This window comes from Martes martes, assembly GCF_963455335.1.
Source record: "Martes martes genome assembly, chromosome: 8".
Taxonomy (NCBI): domain Eukaryota; kingdom Metazoa; phylum Chordata; class Mammalia; order Carnivora; family Mustelidae; genus Martes; species Martes martes.
The window spans coordinates 100,795,425-100,812,987 of NC_137895.1; the positions used below are offsets into that span (position 1 = coordinate 100,795,425).

The 17,563-nt window shown below is 55.5% G+C and overlaps 2 protein-coding genes across 8 annotated transcripts; one reads left to right on the top strand and one right to left on the bottom strand.

Annotated features, from left to right (window-relative positions):
• Nucleotides 1-622: 622 nt before the first annotated feature.
• On the bottom strand, nt 623-13,716 carry USP5 (ubiquitin specific peptidase 5). Of its 2 annotated transcripts, none has more exons than XM_080811299.1 (20): nt 13,586-13,716; nt 10,504-10,629; nt 10,173-10,239; nt 9,844-9,977; nt 9,541-9,686; nt 9,122-9,306; nt 8,551-8,645; nt 7,527-7,720; nt 6,803-6,874; nt 6,431-6,518; nt 6,178-6,303; nt 5,532-5,685; nt 5,031-5,205; nt 4,315-4,403; nt 3,569-3,691; nt 2,831-2,974; nt 2,607-2,752; nt 2,244-2,397; nt 1,907-1,991; nt 623-1,282 (listed from the first exon to the last, which is right to left on the bottom strand). In XM_080811299.1, exons 1-20 carry the CDS (start codon nt 13,694-13,696, stop codon nt 1,189-1,191), a joined length of 2,508 nt encoding a protein of 835 aa, XP_080667425.1. In that variant the 5' UTR covers nt 13,697-13,716; the 3' UTR covers nt 623-1,188. The 2 variants fall into 2 exon arrangements, with proteins under 2 accessions (XP_080667425.1, XP_080667424.1); XM_080811298.1 differs by having other exon boundaries at nt 3,500-3,691.
• Nucleotides 13,529-16,674, top strand: CDCA3 (cell division cycle associated 3). 6 transcript variants are annotated; one of them, XM_080811304.1, is made up of 7 exons: nt 14,562-14,656; nt 14,751-15,045; nt 15,294-15,423; nt 15,669-15,703; nt 15,806-15,962; nt 16,077-16,180; nt 16,306-16,659. In XM_080811304.1, exons 2-7 carry the CDS (start codon nt 14,926-14,928, stop codon nt 16,462-16,464), a joined length of 705 nt encoding a protein of 234 aa, XP_080667430.1. In that variant the 5' UTR covers nt 14,562-14,656; nt 14,751-14,925; the 3' UTR covers nt 16,465-16,659. The 6 variants fall into 6 exon arrangements, with proteins under 6 accessions (XP_080667429.1, XP_080667430.1, XP_080667428.1 ...); XM_080811306.1 differs by having other exon boundaries at nt 14,580-14,656; nt 14,870-15,045; XM_080811305.1 differs by having other exon boundaries at nt 14,622-14,656; nt 14,736-15,045.
• The last annotated feature ends 889 nt before the right edge of the window (nt 16,675-17,563 follow it).

Here is a 17,563-nt window from a genome sequence, read left to right on the forward strand (position 1 = left end):
GGCTCGGGCGCTTCAACCCCACCGCCTGGCTTTCGGGGGGAAGCGAGAACCCACCCTCGGGGGAGCCCCACTTCACGACTACAGCCCCCCCAGGGGCCAGAGGTGCTTCCAAGAGGAGCTTGGACTCCTGCCTGAGATCGCATTGCTGGCCCGGACCTAGGGAGCTCTGAGGGGGCAGCTCTCCAACTCTGAGAAAAGGACTTCTTCCCTCCGCTTCCCCCCACCCCCCCGTCGGAGTAGCTGCATCCCTGATTGCTGAGCAGGCACCTTTGACCTATGGGGGAGGGGGGTAGTCCCACAGCTATGCGGCCAGTAGAAGGGTTCAGAGGGGGGAAGGGCGGCCCTTGGCACCCCTCTGGTGTGACTGCTGGAGGGACGGCGGAGTTCTTCACCCCCATCTTTGCTCTCTGTCACCCCATTTCACTGCCCCTGATCTGACAGTACCCAGCCCCTAGCTTTCTTGCACTGCCCCAGTGCTTGCTCCCCCGCCCCCATCTCACAGCCCATTTCCAAAGAAGCTCTAGAAATAGTGAAAGTAGAGAATGGCCCAGGTTGGGGGCAGAGGCGGCTCTCCTGCTGGCCCCAGACGAGATCGGTCTCCCTCGACGTACCAAACAGGACAAAACTTAGCCATTGTACTTTTTATTCACATCGTGTATTTTGGCATTTTCCAGAGAAGGGCAGGGAAGAGACAGGGTGGGGGAAAGACAGGCTGGAGGGCAACGGGGATCCCCATTTCCCTCACAGCCCTCCTTGCCTGACCACACAGGGAGCAAACACAAAGAGGGAGGGGAGGCACAGACGCCCCCTCCCCGTGGAAGAGGCTGCACAAAGCTACACCCAGGCGCACACACAAACAAGCCCCCCTCCACATCAGGGGCCGGCAGGGTTACACAGAGAAGCAGAGCACTGTGGGTTCAAGGGGCGGGGAAAGCAACGAAGTCTCCTCACAGACAGGTGGCCGGCCCCTCCCATCCCCTTCCTGCTCTATCCCCAAAGTCTCTCCAGTGTCCCCCGCTTTGCTTGGCCATTCTCCTGTGGCCTCGAGCTTCTTCCCTGCTGCTAAGGACAAAAAGAAAAAGGGTACAGAGCAGGGGGGGTGGTGGCTGAAGTCCATCCCTCAGCCCCTATCCCTCATGCCAGATGGTCTGTCCCCTGTCCTCAGCGGTAAGGGGTCAGGGCAGGCTCTTAGCTGGCCACTCTCTGGTAGAAGTAGATGTAGCCCAGGTCCTTGGGTGGCTTCTCAGAGGCACACACTTTCTGGTCATTGTAGATCACCCATCTGGGGAGGCGGGCGGGGGGAGGGTGGAGAAGGATGAACAGACTGGGCACATCAGCTTAGTCTCTGACACAGCCCCTGGAGTAGATCCCGGTGATACCAGGACAAAGGTCCCCCACATTCTCAACCTGGGCCCCTGCACCCACAGGCTAGCTGCTACCTGCCTGAAGGGAGCATCCCAATCCCATTCCCTGCTTGGTCTTCAGATCCTCCAGCACCTCTATGGCCACCCCCACCCACTCCTGCCAGGCCCAGGACCGCCAACTTTTTCTGGAAAGGGCCAGCCAGTAAGTAGTTTAGGTTTTGCAGGCCATCTGGTCTCTGACACAATTACTCAACTTTCCTGCTGCAGTGTGAAAACAGCCACCAACGACACCTACATGAGTAAGTGTGCTTATGCTCAGTAAAACTTTATTGAGAAAAGCAGGTGGCCTTGGGCTCTCTGTCATCGGCTGATCCCTGTGGTCAGGCGTTCTATGCATTTCTGCTGTCTCTGCGACAACCCCCCCGCCCCGCTCCGGCAGCAGCCCTTTACCTTCTCCTACAAATATCCTGAAGACTTCAGGATGCCCCCACTCTTCCCCACCAGCACTCCCTGGTTCCAAATGTGCCCTGCCAGCCCCTCACCTGCCTTCCTTCTTGATGTGGCAGACATAGTGACCACACATGGTCGAGGTGCCCATGTGACTGATGAAGGCAAAAAGTTGATACTCTAGAGGAGACAACGAGAGGGGTCCCTGAGCGCCAGCCCAAACTCAGGACGCCAGTCTCAGGGACTGGGGGGCAGCGACTGGGTCACAAGTCTGTCTCGGCCTCCTAGAATCCCACCTTCAGAAGCCACGTCAATGGAAAGAAGCTTCTGCCCCCTCTGCTTCCTGAGGGAAGCAGAGCTGTGGGGGAATGAGGAGCTGGTAGCGGACTGGCTAGACTCCACTGGCCCATCCTGCTTCCCAGGGACACTCACTTCCAGGCCCATCCCGGACTTTAGGTCCCACTGGCACGGACTCGGAGATGGAGTCGGCAGCCGAGCGGCCCTCCGAGATGTCCATGGCGGCTTCTGCATCCAGGTCATCAATGTGACTGAAGATCCAGTCCACAGCCCTTTCTAAACTATTGTTCTTGGAGAGGAGGGAAGCGTTACTCTTTCCAACAAGTTCAGGGCAAGAAAAACCACCAGTGAAGGCCTCAGCTCCCTCAGTGCAGCCACAAAAGGGGGGAAGCCTCGGCCCTGGCCGTTCCACAAAGGTCTGGCTCACAAAGGATGGAACCTCACCACCACCCGTTCTTCCCCACGGGCCCCCAGTCCTCAGCCAGGGGCAGCCCATACCGTGGCCCGAAGAGCTTTCAGGGCCTGGTCCCGGGAAAAGCCCATGGAAACGATGGTGCTCACGCAGTCCTCTGGTGGGGGGTCAGCTGCTGCACTCGTGGAGCCAGGCCCACTGGAGCCAGGCAGGATGAGGGGGTTTGCAAAATCTGCGGGAGTGAAGGGGTTGAAGTGTGTGTGTGGGAGGATGGGGGCCCTGTCCCACCCTGCCGCCCAGCCCAGCCTACCTGGATCGTCCATATGCGACATGACCCAGTTCATGGCGGCCTCAGCCCCACTGTTGCCCGTGTAGTAGACAGCCTTGCGGCAGGCATCCATAGGGAAGCCCATCTCCACCAGCTGGATGATGACCGATTCATCCAACATGGGTGCTGTGGGGGGAGAAGTGAGGCCATGGTGACCCGGCTCCTTGGGCTGCTATCTGCCCCTCCTGCCTCCCACGGTCCAGTCCCCCGGCCCTCTCCCAACCCCCCCATCCCCATTCCATGCATCTTCCTTCCATGGCCTGGCACCTTACTCCAGAACCAAAATGGCGGCACGCCATGATGTGGATCCTGCAGTACTAGAGACACAGAACTGAGGCTAAAGCTCTCCCGTAGATCCCCCTCCTCACCCATTTGCACAGAATGGGCCCTGTTTCTGGAGTATGATGCCTGCCTGTCCCCACCCCCAAGTGATGAGGTGACAAGGCAGAGAGGCAACTGGCCAGCGCTACTGCCATCCACACAGAGAATGCGGCTGGGAGTGCTCTAGTCAGTCCTCACATCCAACAAGAGGGCAAGGGAGATTCGAAAGGGAGGGCAGGAGAAACACAAAGGACAGGGTCAAGGGGAGGCAGGCAGAAAAGACCCCATCGGCAAAGAAGAGAGAGACAGGCAGGAAGAAGAGTCACTAACATGTCGGAGAGGAGAAGTGAGGGGAGCAGAAGGAGTCTTCGTCTTCGTTGCCATAGAAACCAAGGCTACCTTTGGGCTCATCCGGAGTGACCAGGGGTGGGGCAATGTCAGGCAGCTCCTCCTCTCCAGGCTGCAGCCCTGCACCCCTCAACTGGGAGATGTCCAGCTCCTCCGGCATCTCAATGGACACGTCTGTGATCGCAACGGTGGGAAAAGGGTCATCTTGGCAGCTCCCTGAGGCCCTCCCAGAAAAAGCACTTGGGGTTCCTCAAAGCCCTGCCCCACACCGTGGCACTGCTCTGTAATAAGGAGCTGCTCAGAGTGGTTCCAGTCATGGGGGTCCTGGTGTCACGTAATGGTGGGCCTAGGAATCAGGAGGCCTGGCCTCTAGTCCTAGAGCTACCAGAGATATGCTACAGACAAGGACAGGGGCCTCCGACTCGTACAGCGCAATGATCTCATACCTCTGTGGGTCTCGACTTATCTAGGACATGAGGTGAAATCAGTAGTTCTCAAAACCGTTGGGGGCAGTAAGACTTGGGAGAACCGTTTCAAGATTATCTAAATGAGAACCTCTTACCAAGTATAAAAGTAACACCATGAGAACCGCTTTTGGTTCTGAATCATCAGTGTAAAATCAAGTGCTTTACTATTTTTAGTCCATGCTTTTCAAACTCGGCTCATTTTGAAACACTTAGGGTAATGTTTTCCTCCTTTAGAGGAAAGTTGGAGAAACGCTAGGTTACACATGGTAAGGCCCCTTCTTTTTCTAGCATTTTCTGCTTAACCTCCCTCGCTCGTCCCAGCCACCATACCCAGTTTCTTGGGCACCCAGTCTAAGCCGAAGGTGAACTTCTTGATCTGGATGACCAGGTAGTCAGGGAAAGAGGCAAATCGTGTGGTCCTAGGGAAGAGAGAACGTTCTGGTACCCAGAGAATCCCAAAGTTCTCTTCTCCTGAAACCCCCACCCTGGGGTTCAGCCTCTCATGGGTAGAAGACCTGAGAGCCCAGAAGACACTTCAGATTCTTATCTTGCCCTAGGCAGACATCAGAGCATCTGCAGACAAGGAGCAGCAGAAGCCAGGGGCCTGTCAAAGGGGTGGGGGTGGGAGGGGGGAGAATGGCTGAAATCCCTTAAGACCAAAGCACGCTTTCTGATCTCAAGCCTATGCCAACGAAAGAATGAGGCTCAAACTCAGGCCATTTGCTAGAAATCCAAACTCTGTCCAAAATGCAGACTATGTGTCTTTGCCCTGCCAAGACTGAGGGCACAAGTGGACAGAAGCTGCACTAGAACGTGACCCTGTCCCACAAGAGAAGACGGCGTGACAGGGACAGGACAAGGGGATGTAGCAATCATCCACATCGACTGCTGCTGGGGCCTCTCGCTTCCCTCAGAGCCAGCTCCAACGGACACAGCCCTGAGGAGCCAACCAGGAAGGGACAGAAGACTGAGAACGAGGCAGAGGATATCTCTGGGATCATCCTGACAGCGGCCCGAAACCGGAGGCGCAGACCACCAGGACTTACTTGACAGCTACGGATTTGGCCTGCAGGGCCGTGCTCCAGAAGTCGTCCACCTGCTCCGGGGCCCCGTAGGCCTCCAGGCAGGAGCTGAAGGGTACCTGGGCCCGGACCAGCTCTGGCAGTGGCAGTTTCTCCTCCTCGGCCTGCCGCTTCTTCTCCTCATACTCGAGAAGCTCCTCTGATGACAGAATTGGTGGGTGAGTTCTTCAGAGGCTACAGCCTCTCGCCCTCCTTTTTGCCTTGCCAGACCAGCCCTGGGGCCGGGACGACGTCAGCTGCCCCCTGCTCTCCAAACCCACGTGACCCATGCACGTCTGATCTCACCTTTTGGCCCCAGCACTGCGCTGACAAGCCAAGGTGCTCCTACCTCCCTGAGACAGCCCTGCTCCGGACTCCCAGCTGGGGGAGCACGGCACCCTGTGGGCTCTGCTTCCATATGTGTCCTAGTGCCCCTCCCAGGCCTCACGGCCCCACCACACCTGGGCCTCGCTGGGAGCAACCTGCCTTTGTTAAGGGCTGTGTCCATGGGCACAGGCAGCTGCATGATATAGTCAACTCGCTGGGTGTACTTGACCTTCTCTGTGGCCAGGCACTTGATCTTCTCCTCCACCAAAAAGCGGAACACCTCATTAGGGTTTTCAGAGCTCCGACAATTCCTCTATGGGAAAGAGGCAGGGTGGGGAGGTCTGCGTGGTCAGGGAGGGGAATGGGGGCCTGAAAGGGTCACTAGGCGCTCAGGGAGAGGGAGGAAAGGAAGGGAGTCTGCCCTGAGCAGGCACTTGGATATAAGAGTAGATCCTTCCCTAATTAACTGCCCCTCCCCTTGCCCCGGTGCCATCATAGGAGACCGTGGTGGAACGTATTGGTATTTTTCTCTGCAGGCAATAAGCATCCTCATCTCATTTTCTCTGGGTGTATCCTGCATTCAGCTGCAAACCCATTGAGCAAAAGGCTCGCTGCTTAGCTTTCCCAGTCTCCACGGGGACACCTGCTACTCACGGGGAAGACCCGGTGCACGCAGACCCCCTGTGTCCCAGGGAAGGCCTGGCTGGGGCTGACTGGAAAGAATGGGCAGGAGGGAGACAGGCAAGAGCTGCAGGCAGAGGGAGGGAGTGTGGAACAGCCTCCTTGCCATCTTGCCAGCTCTTACCTCCACCATGTTGATGAGGTGAAGAAAGAACTCTTGGGCATCCTGCTGCCGGTTGGTGGAGAACTCAGGGTGACCCTTGCCAATGAGGGCCTTGAACATCCGAGGGGCGATGCCATCTTGAACTTCCTAGGCAGAGCCAGCGCAGCAATTCAGCTGGGGCTCAAGAGGCCACAAGGGGCCTTGTTTAGACATCTCCCAGACCTCAGTCTCCCCTTAATTCCAGAGCCTGAAAGGGATAGAGTCCCAGACTCACCTTTTGGTCTGGGACCTGCTCCCCATCGCCTGATTCCGGGGCTGGCTTGGAATACTCTCCCGAGAGCAGGCCGTGGCCCAGTTTGGCCCTGCGTTAACATCCAAGAGAACCATTTAGCTTCAGTCCACTAATGACCATCTGACCTCTCTTTGTGCCTTTCCTCCCCAACTCAATCTCTGCTGATGGCCCTAAGGCAACTCTCTACAATGTGAAAAACCGCAGACTTCCCAGGAGCCCAAGTCAAGGCAGACAGCACGGCCGGAGGCAAACCCTACACTGCTGCCCACTCCAGGCGGTGGTCGTGGAGGAGAAAGAAGGCATGGGGGCGGCGAGGCTCTCAGGAGCCTCTGTACACAGGACCTGGCTACATACACCTGGGTGCTGAAGTCCTGGGTAGGGTCCGTTGGGGCATTCTGGAAGATCTTCTCCAGCTTATCCACATACCTAAGAGCCAAGGGAAGCATAATTAGAGGTGCTTTGGCATGGGCTCCAAGGGAAAGGGGAGGGAGTATTACCCACTTGCTCAGGGAATAGGCTCCCTCCAGAGTGGGGAGTTATGGGGTTGAACCGCAGAGTCCCCCTTCTTCCCGGCAACCTGCCCTTCCTCCCCTTCCCACTGTGCCAGCATCAGTGCACTCCACTACCTTCTTTCCTGGTCACCTCCCCAGGAGTGAGCCAGGGGAAGGGAGAAGGCAGCCTGGGAGAAAGGTAAGGACAGCTCCCATTATCTGGGATGAAACCAGTCTCTCTCCTAGTGTCCCAGGCCCTCCCCTCTCCCCAGGGGCTACATGGCCACGGCAGGTCCTCATCTGCTGTCACTGGTCTCAAGTAGAGAGAGCATCCCCTCCCCACTGAGTCGGGCAGGAGGCCAGGGAGCGCCCTGGGATTGGTGTTCTGCCCTCAGTGGGACCCGTGGGGCTGGGGGACAGTGCTGCTCGAACTGACGGGAGTGTGCCAGCCACAGTGGCACAGGAACGAAGACTGAGCCAGAACACAGAGGTCCTGATGGTGGCTGAAGGAGTGTGGCCTAGAGGCTGGCATCCAGCAAGAGCTGTGGGGCAGGAGTCCACAGTCATGGGGAGGGGGTGCCACTTACTTCCTCTGGAAGTCGGGGATGCTGAAGAGCACCTGGACCACCGAGTTGAGGTAGCAGCTGTTACCCAGGTTCCGGATGCCTGTGTAGCCAGGCCCAAACAGGGGCTTCAGAGGCACACCCAACTCTTGGATCAGCTCCCATTCGCCAATCCGCTGATTCATATCGATCTCCAGTTCCGTCATTGTCTTGTCCGTCTACAAGGGAAGGGGCACTTCAGACCCGGTGAGAAACTCAGTCCTGGATTTTTCACACTGATCCCTCACAGCGTCCAGGACGGTCCCTGGCCAGAGCTTCGAATGTATATGATTACGGACTCTCATACAGGAGACACACTGGCTAGTGCTAGTCCCAGTTCTGGAAGGTCATGTGCAATTGTTCCCTATGCCTGTGAGTCATCAGGCCTCTGCCCAGGTGACAAAAAGAAATGAATGGGATTCCCTCCGCTTGAAGTGTTTTTTTTCCATTCTGAAGTTACCCCTTCTCACCCCTCAGCTCTGCACGCAGGTAATCACTGCCTCGATCCCCTCGACTGGCCCGGTCCTCCTGGTGTACACAACTCCTGCAGCACCTGTCTCTCTGTGCGTTTTTTTTTTTTTGAGTAGGCGCCACACTAGGCATAGAACCCAACACAGGGCTTGAACTCACAACCCTGAGATCAAGACCTGAGCTGAGATCAAGAGTCAGATGCTTAACCCACTGAGCCACCCAGGCACCCCTCTAGGTCTCTTTCCCAGCACCCCTGGGTTTGTGGTTAGTCACTCATTCGCCTGAGCAGATGATAAGTGTCTGCCTTTCCATCTAGAATATGAGTCTGTCTTAGTCACACAGTGCTTAGCATATAGTAGGTACTCAGTAGTATTCAATGAGTGAATAAATGATTCTAGAAAGCTTTTCAAAGGAAGTGCAAATATCCTGGGGACCGGGATAACTGTGGCAGCTGCCGCTGACACACTGCTTCAGCCTCAGGCTGGGACGGGCCTGGCAGGGAGGGAGGAGGAGCATCGGAATCTGAAGGGGACCTCACCTTCTGCATCTTTAGCATGTCAATGCCAAAGTGGGACAGGTGCTCAGCCAGGTTGGGGTCCAGGACCATGTCATCCTCATCATAGGAGTACACGTCTAGGGCAGGAGGCAGGAGGAGCGGGGTCAGAGGGGGTGGCTCTGGACTGGCCGGGCCTCCAATCCCACTCCCTGCCCCAAGGGGGCGCTGGTGGGACAGAAGGATGAGCCCATAAAGGCAGCCCTCTTGGCGGTCCTGAGGGGCAGTGCAGTCACGTTATGGTCACCAGCCCTTCAGAGACTGGCTGTCAGGGAAGATGGTGTGAAAGAGGGCAAGGGCTGGAGTTACTTGCCACTCTACCGCGCAGGGTAGGGTGCTAGGCTCAGAGGGGTTTGGAAGAATACTCATTAAACAGATAATGCTGGTAACCTCTAAGAAAAGGACTGGGATTTGGGGGGTTAACTGAAGATTTAGTCTCATCTGCAATATTTTCATTGTTTATCAAGAGAATGCAGGGACATGTTCTGTCATATGCAACAAGTAACAGTTAAAACACACTCCAGCAGGGAGGGAGCTAGGGGAGGGGCGGGAGTACCGGCTCCATCAGGTGTGATGGTGCCCAGCTTGACAGCTAACGGGTAGCCCGTCTCCCTGTAGTGCTCCACGGCATGGTTGTTGCCCCCGCTGCCGTCGAAGTAGCGTCGGCCACAGAGAATGGAGCCATCTGTCAAGTTGAGCCACAGGTTCTCTCTCATGTCACACTTGGAACACTTCCAGCCACTAACCCGGGGAGAAGAAAGTCACTGAAACAGGGGTCAGGGGTAATGGCATTGGCCCCCTGCCAGTCCAACAGCTCCCTCTTCTCTCCTTTTGATGTCCCATCGCTGAGTTCATCTCCCCCAGTCCCCTCCTTAGCCTGCTCCCGACCCTCTCTCCCACCAGATGCCCCGGGAGGGTGGCCTCTCTGCCATGCTCTGGGGGATTGTACCCCAAGGTGGAGGGGCCAGGCCTCACCAGGGAGGGATTCGAGCTGGGTTGTCCAGCTGCTTGAGGTTGAAGGCATGCTTAGACACCTGTCGTACTTCTCCATCCCAGGCCTGCACCTCCTGCTTACGGGAGGCTGAGTCAGCTGACAGCAGGGCCTCCACCGCACTGGTCACCTGGGGGAAGCAGAGGGTCAGAGATGGCACCCAGCCTTCCCCCCTCCCCTGTCCCTCCAGCCCCTCAGTCTCCACCTTTCTCAGGGCTTGCCCAAGACTTTACTGCTTGGGCCCCGCTTGCCCTAGAGTCCCTGGTAGGGTGGGATGGTATTCATACCCGATCTCTGACAATGTCAGGCAGTCCCCCCAACCCATCCCGGGCAATCTCCAGGTAATCTGGCAAAATAACAATCTTCACATCCTCATCATATTCAAATTTCTCCTCGCTGAGGTCAAAGCCGCCTTCCATGCCTGGTAAAACAGGGAAGAGGAGGGAGGGTAGGATGACCACCACAGGTAAATGTCCCTCCTCCCATACAGCATCTCCTTGTGTCCCCCACCAGAGCTCTAGGGGCACTGATCAGGCCCATTCTTCTGGGGCTTTCCTGGAATGCCTGAGAACAGGGAAGACCAGTTCAGGAAGAACGGGACCATAATGAAACTCACCAATTGCCAACCGGGTGGGCTTCTTACGGGGGGGATCTCCAGTGCTTGTAGTGGTGTCCTCTTCCTTCTGCAATCAGGCAGGAAGGGCCAGGATCAGCAATGGGTACCAGGGAAGGGACAAATGGGGAGGATGGACAGGACAGAGTGGGTTAATCTTAGAAGGGAACGGAACTAAAAAAAAAAATGGGTGCTGAGTTCTAATGATACCAACAGAAATAGGTGAGAGGGGGAAACCGAGGCCAATGGGAGGTCAGAACAGAAGAGACAGATTCAAAATGGAGGTGCAGTGGTGCCTCAATGTCCCCCGGCCTTGCCCCAGCCCTGTCCCTACCGGGCGCCGGGTCCTCCGGAGGTGCAGGTAGACTCGCTGGCCCGTCTTGTTGAAATGTCTCTCCACATACTGTTTCCCAAAGCCCAAGAATGTGTTCATGCAGATGTACAGGCCACCCTCAGACTCCTGTAGTACAAGAGGCAGGGGGGAAAGCACAGGGAGGATGCAGCCTAGCCAGGTGGGGAAACCAAGACCCAAGGCTGGACGCTGCTGGTTTCCAAAAGAAAGGCTCTGTTCTCCAACACCACGTGGCTCTCGGGAAGTCATTTAGCCTTTTAGGACCTGGTATATGGTGAAGATTCTCGCCCCTCTCCTATGAATTTGATAACAACCAAGGATACCAGGGGTGGAAAAAAACCTGTTAGTCACCATTCCTCTTCCTTCTTGATCCTTCTTTGGGCTTTGGAGCCTTCCAATCAATTGCAGAGAACTCCCTTTACCTTTTTTTTTTTTTTTTTAAAGATTTTATTAATTTACTTGAGAGAGAGAAAGAGAGAGCATGCACAAGCAGGGGGAGAAGGAGAGGCAAGTTCCCCACTAAGCAGGACCCCAGGTTCAAGACCTGAGCCAAAGGCAGACGCCTAACTGTTGGAGCCACCTAGGCACTCCCCTTCTCCTCTTTCCTTGAGGTAAATTGGAGTCAAATACTATGGATTTCCAGGGCCAGTGATTATATTCAGAGGGAAAAGGGATCCTTTCCCAGGAAAGGAAAGGCCTGCATGCCAGACACAGAACCTAAAGCAGGGACACAATGCAAAACCCCTGTCTCATCTCCAGGACTCAGAAAAACTTCCGGACTCGAGGAGCAGAGATGCTAGCACTTGAACAATACACCCAATTCCTGAGTTTGCCAGCAAGCCCAGACTTTTCCTTTACCACACCTTACTAGGTCATTAAACCTTGGTCCATGCTGGTCTTCTCCCTCCTTTCCTGCTAAAGCCTAGCTCCAGGGTAGCAATGCCTTGTCCGGGGCTCACTGCTATACCTGGGTCTCATTTGGCAGGGACATGAAGACCAGCATTCTCCAGCCACTACCCAGCTGCCTCCCCTCTGACCAATAACTAAAACCCCCACTGAAGTCCATCAACTGCCAACCTCAAAGCCATTCCCCCCATAGGATAATCTAGCAGCACCTGCTAAGACAGCTAAAACACATATAACCCAGGAAGAAAACAGGGAAAAACAAGGGTCCACCCCAAATCACAGCAAAGGAGAGAGGATGAGCTTCTCTAAAATGGAACAAGTCTGCCAGTGCCTTTGTGAATAGTGATGGATAAGGTGGAGGAGGTAATTGGAGAAAACAAGAGTCTTGCCTCAGATCTGAGCTACGACAGGCGTCTTCTGCCTTGAATACACGCCTCAGTGGCCTTGAAAAATTCTCTGTGATATGAAAAATAGGGCACTCTCTAAGGCAGTTCTTGGTCCCATTGATTGCTCTGTAACACTCCCTAGAACAGTGTGGATTACAATGTTGATGAGCAAACGGGTCATTTTTCATCAGGGAGGTCAAATAAGCTCCCTTCCTACCATGAACCCAATCTGAAGATAATCAAACATGCCGGAAGTCAGTTAGGAAAGCAACTAAGCCACACTGGAGATCTCCTGATTTGGGATGAGAGGAGGAAAGTATAACAAGCTTACAGAAACACCATTTGGATGATTTGAAGCAGTTACTAAAGAGAGACGGACAGGAGCGTGAAGAGGGACCCACTGACTTCTACCATCTGTTGGTAATTAAGAAAAACCTTTCCCTCCTGAGAAAGACAGCGCTTCACCCCGCACTTGATGAACTGGGTGGCATGTGGGAGCTCCCCGGTAACCGAACTCCTTGGTTGGAAATAAAATACGCTGGTTTCCTCAAGGCTTGGGTACCCTGGAGCTCTGCTCTGAGCCGTCCTCTTTTAGCTTTGCCAAAGCCAGACTCCAGAAAAGCAGCACATTGTCTGAGGCTCAGATCAAAGCCTAGAAACCAAGCAAACCACAAATCGCAGTGATGATCCTGAACTGGGCCTTAGATCATGCTGCTATACTCAGCACTGGCGATGCATTAATGAAGCCTTTCCACTCTGACTTGCAGTTTTCCCAGCCATGAGCTGGTCTGGCTCAACACCCCTGGGCAGGGCCCAGCGGCCGCTCGTCGGGAGGGGTAGCGAGGGGGGCGGATCCCAACCGGGCTGCTGCCCTCTCAGTTAAGGCTCTGGCCAGGCCAAAGGCTAGTCTCCGCTTGAGAGTGACACAGGAAGGCAGAACTGCAGGAAGGGAGGTTCCGGGTGGAGCCTGCAAAACGTGAAGCATGGTGTGGGTGGAGGCTTTGTCTAACTAGTCAAGAGTGGGAGCGGGATGGGAAAGGGGTCTTAGTATCCTCCACGAAAGACACTGTCTCTCTGGGAATACTTTTAAAAGGGTTCCCTCTGCTCTCTGTGACGGGCAGGAAAAAGAGAGGGGGCTGCAGTCCCATGTCACCTCAAAGGAGAAACGACTAGAGCTTTCCTCCCTTCTTCTCTCTCCTCCTTACCACCAATGACCCACCTCCCCGCCCCCTGTCTACATTAACCATGGGTGGAGTCTCTCTAACTCGGCCCTTCTCAGAACCGGCCTTCTTCACGGTCCCTTCCAGATTACTAGGCGCCCACAAACTGCAGTCCCCACCCTCCAACCTTAACCCCGGCCCCGGACCGTGCGGGGTCGCCCCATCCCTCCCACACGAGACTACAAAACCCGGAGGGCCGTGCGCGGCAGGCAAGGCCAACTCCCAGGCTTTCGCAGGGGTCCACTTGGGGAATGTAGTCCGACGATCGGATGCGCCTCTACCTTGGAACGGCAATGAGGGGAGAGAGCGACTACGATCCCCACAGTGCTCCACGAGACGGGGAACGGGCGAGGCAGGCGCGGTGGCTTCCGGGGGCGGTAGTCATACGACAGCTCCGGCTAATTAAATGCAACGGCAGGGTGGAGCGTGGGAGACTACAAGTCCCATGGTGCATCGCAGGAAGGCGGTAGCCCAAGCCTTGCAGGCCCCGGCAGAATGACCAGGGCGATGGAAGGAAGTCGTGCTCGCTGCGGGCGTGGGGAATGGGCTTACCGGTGTGTCGAAAGAGAAGGCGCACTCGTCTTTGTGGACCCGGTCTCCAGCCTTAGGAACCCGGATCGTCGGTAATACTGACAGCAGCGCCTCCTCACTCAGCTCCGCCATGACACCGGCAGCAGCTCCTCCACACACAGCGGCTCCCACCGTTCCCAGTCCCCCACCCCCTAGGCTTGCCGTCCAATGAGCACTACTCGTTAGGTGCATGCGCTAAAGGGAGGACGCGCGAGAGTGGCAGTTGGACGTAGCCTGCCTACTAGTGCTCCGCCCTCTGCTCCACTCTTGACTAACGCCAATGAAAAGCGCTTCTAATGCAAGCGATGGTCGAGAGAACCAATCCCACGCTCCCAAGGGCAGAGCGCATGTAGAGCAGCGAGAAGGGTCCCGGAGTTTTGGATGCTCGGATTCTGGGACCCCTACGGTCCCTTAGCGTGTCTTCTATCAAAGAGCAGGAACTGACGGTTGTTTAAACCAATCAATCCCAGAAACTTTCCTGGGTCCCGTCCAATCGGAAAGTAGAAGGCCAGTTGTACTCTTGGTATTTGAACAGGGGCTGTCCAATGAGGCGGAGTATGAGAGGGTCGTGCCGAGTGATTGATAACTCCGTCAGCCAATAAGGATTACTAGCTCTGTCGCCTCAGAAAAACCTTCATAACTACATCTCCAGTGGGATCTGTACAAAATTGCGTAAAAACTCATGACTCTATTTTTTTTAAATAAAATTATTTGGGTTTTGAAACTGAAGGTGTTAAAAGCGAAGACCGGCACGCCTCAAAGTCTCACGACGGAGAGCTCGGAACCCGTTGCGGAACAAAAGTCCCTTGAGCAGGGCGGTGTCAGCCCTGGGCCAGCCGAGCTGATGCTCATTGGCCCCACGGTTCTCATGATAGACATCGCCCCCGCCCAATGGCGTCCCGCCCTGGAGGCGGGTCTCGCAAGGAGGCCCAGAGGAGCCTGCGTCGGCTCCACCAATAGAGTCAAAGCAAGGGGCGTGGCGGGAGGTTTGAAACTTGGCGTCGGGAGTTGAGGCTCCAGCTGCGGTGCACCCAGAAGAGGAATCGGGGCCTGGTAAGTGATTTGAGTTCATTAGCGAGTAAGTTAGAGGGCCCAGCGGGCCCGGAATGAGCCGGCCTGTCAGCTGCACCAGTCATTATCTCCACAGAGGCCTCTGGCCCGGCGGCCGGAAGGCTCTTCGGCCGGGAACCGGGAAGATCGGGTGGTCTGCAGTCAGAGGTCAGACGTGGTCGCGGTAATGGCTGAGACCTGAGTCATTTCTCACAGGCGTCCCCTCCTCGCCCCCGGCCGGGCCCTGCCCCACCTTATTCCTCCTGGTTGAGATGGGCTCAGCCAAGAGCGCCCCGGTCACCCCCGCGCGGCCACCGCCGCACAACAAGCTCCTGGCCCGGGTGGCGGACCCGCGTTCACCCAGTGCCGGCATCCTGCGCACTCCCATCCAGGTACGCCGGGCCCGGGTGGGGGAGGCAGAGTCGGCCTTCGTGGGCCTCTGCCTAGCCTGATTCTGAGAAAGCCCTCACGCCCTCCTCTTTCTAATCCGAGGCCCTGTTTTCCACTTTCTTAATCCGGATGGGGCAGGCTGAATGCCTGAGGGCTTTGGCCTTGCCTGCCTGGACTATCCACCAGGGCCTAGAGACCTGGGAGGGAAGAAAGAGTCCGGGTCCAGACTTGTAGCCTTTGGTTCTGCCAGGTGGAGAGTTCTCCACAGCCCAACCTACCAGCAGGGGAGCAGCTGGAGGGTCCTGATCAGGCCCAAGACTCAGATCCCCGCTCTCCTACCCTTGGCATTGCACGCACACCTATGAAGACCAGCACCGGAGGTAAATGGTGGGCTCAGGAAATTCCGGTAAGGCTGTCACCTAGGATCCGTGGGTTGGGCTAATAAAGCCATCTTCTCCATCCTCTTGCTTTGAACCAATCTCACTCTTCTCTCAACGTTTCTCCTCTCGCCTTGATTTCTCTCTTCCCAATCCCTCACCCACCAGGGCATGAATCCTAAAGCTCCTGTATCTTTTCCTCCTTGCTGAATGACTTACCACTATCTCACTTGACTTCTCCCCTCTAGAACCCCCAAGCCCACTGGTGAAGCAGCTGAATGAGGTATTTGAGACCGAAGCCCCCAAATCGAATCTGCCCCCAGAGCCTGTTCTGCCCTTAGAGGCAACTTCATCCTCTGAATTGGACTTGCCTCTGGGCACCCAGTTTTCCCTTGAGGACCAGACGCCACCCTGCAGCCAGACTGAGCTCCCCTCCAAGCAGGTGTTCTCCAAGGAGGAAGCAGGACAACCCTCAGAAACCCCCATGGCCAGCCAGGGCTCGGACAAGCCCTCAAGAGACCCTGAGACGCCCCGATCTTCAGGTACAGAACCTAAGGGCATGGTAGAGGGAAAAGAAACGGGGATAATGTCCACAGATGAGTGTAGAAAGAATAACTGTAAGCCCCTAATTTTGGCTTTTGCTTTAACCACTCTAGGTTCTAAGCACAATAGACGGAAAGCAAGTGGCAAGGTACTAGGGAGATCTCCCCTTACCATCCTACAGGATGACAACTCCCCCGGAACTCTGGCACCACGACAGGTAAAAGGGGAGAGGGTGAAAACTTACTGACCAAGGCAGGCTGGAGAGTGGGAGGCCTTTTTACCCGATCTTCCCTCTCCTGAACAACCTCCCCCCTCCTCTAAATCACACACCACTCTTGGCAGGGTAAGCGGCCTTCTGCCCTAAGTGAAAATGCTAGGGAGCTAAAGGAAGGGGACATTCTGGGAACTGGACGACTTCTGAAAACTGGAGGCCGAGTATGGGAGCAGGGCCAGGACCAGGACAAGGAAAATCAGCACTTTCCAAACTTGGTGGAGAACTAGGCCGAGCGTGGCCCCAGCACTGGCTTCATCCAGGGCCGAGTGATGTTGCATCCCCTCCATCCCATCTTTTCCTGGGAGACTGGAAAGGCTCGTTGTCTTCAACACCCCCTAAACTCCTGCTCGGGGACTCAGCGCTTTCTTGGGCTTTGTGTCTCATGTGTTTCTTGTATATTAAAGACAGTGGTTTTAAATGATGTTTTTCACTGTTCTACCTAAACCTTGCAGTGGGCTACTGTAGGTAGAGAAGCAGCCTGGGGAACTTGGGTTCCCTGTCCTCCAAGCCACTTTCACATGCTTCCCATAAGTCCTGGTGTTCCCCAGAGCTCCGTCCTTGGCCTTTCCCTCTTGCGCTCCCTAGGTGTGCCCTTCTAGAGCTTTAACTATCATTTACTTATATTCTGGTAATTTCAGGTCCCTCCAACTAGCCCTGACCTTTATCCAACTGCCCTGTAGGCACTACAGAGTCAGTTTGTCTAAAGTTGAATTTGTGCTCTTTCCCCCAAAACTCTTCCTCATACCCTATTCTCTGTCCTTGGGAATAACAGCATTATCCCCCCTGTTGCCCAAACCTGGACCTTGGCTATTATCTTGAATGGCTCCCTCTTAATATCCCATACCCAAGCACTAAATCCTGGTGATTCTGTTATCTTTCATCTCTTCCCTGTCCCTTTCCTTGCCCCCCATCCTAACGCTCTTATTTCATTTTTTTTTAAGATTTTATTTATTTATTTGTCAGAGAGAGAGCGCGCGCCCAAGCAGGGGAAGCAGCGGGCAGAGGGAGAAGCAGGCTCCCCGCTGAACAAGGAGCCTGATGCTGGACTCGATCCCAGGATTCTGGGATCGTGACCTCAGCCAAAGGCAGCCAGCAGCTTAACCGACTGAGCCCCCAGGGGTCCCTCCCGGTCTAGATTTCTTGCCATCACCCTCCTGCCTCGTTTTCCTCAATTTCATCAACCTACACTGCCGCCAGGGTGACCTTTCTGAGAAACACAACTGACCATGTGACTCCTCTGCTCGGAACTCTTCAATGGCTCCCCATTGCCCTTAGGATAAAGTCTCCGCTGGTATTCAAGGTCTGCTGTAATCGGATTCCTTCTCA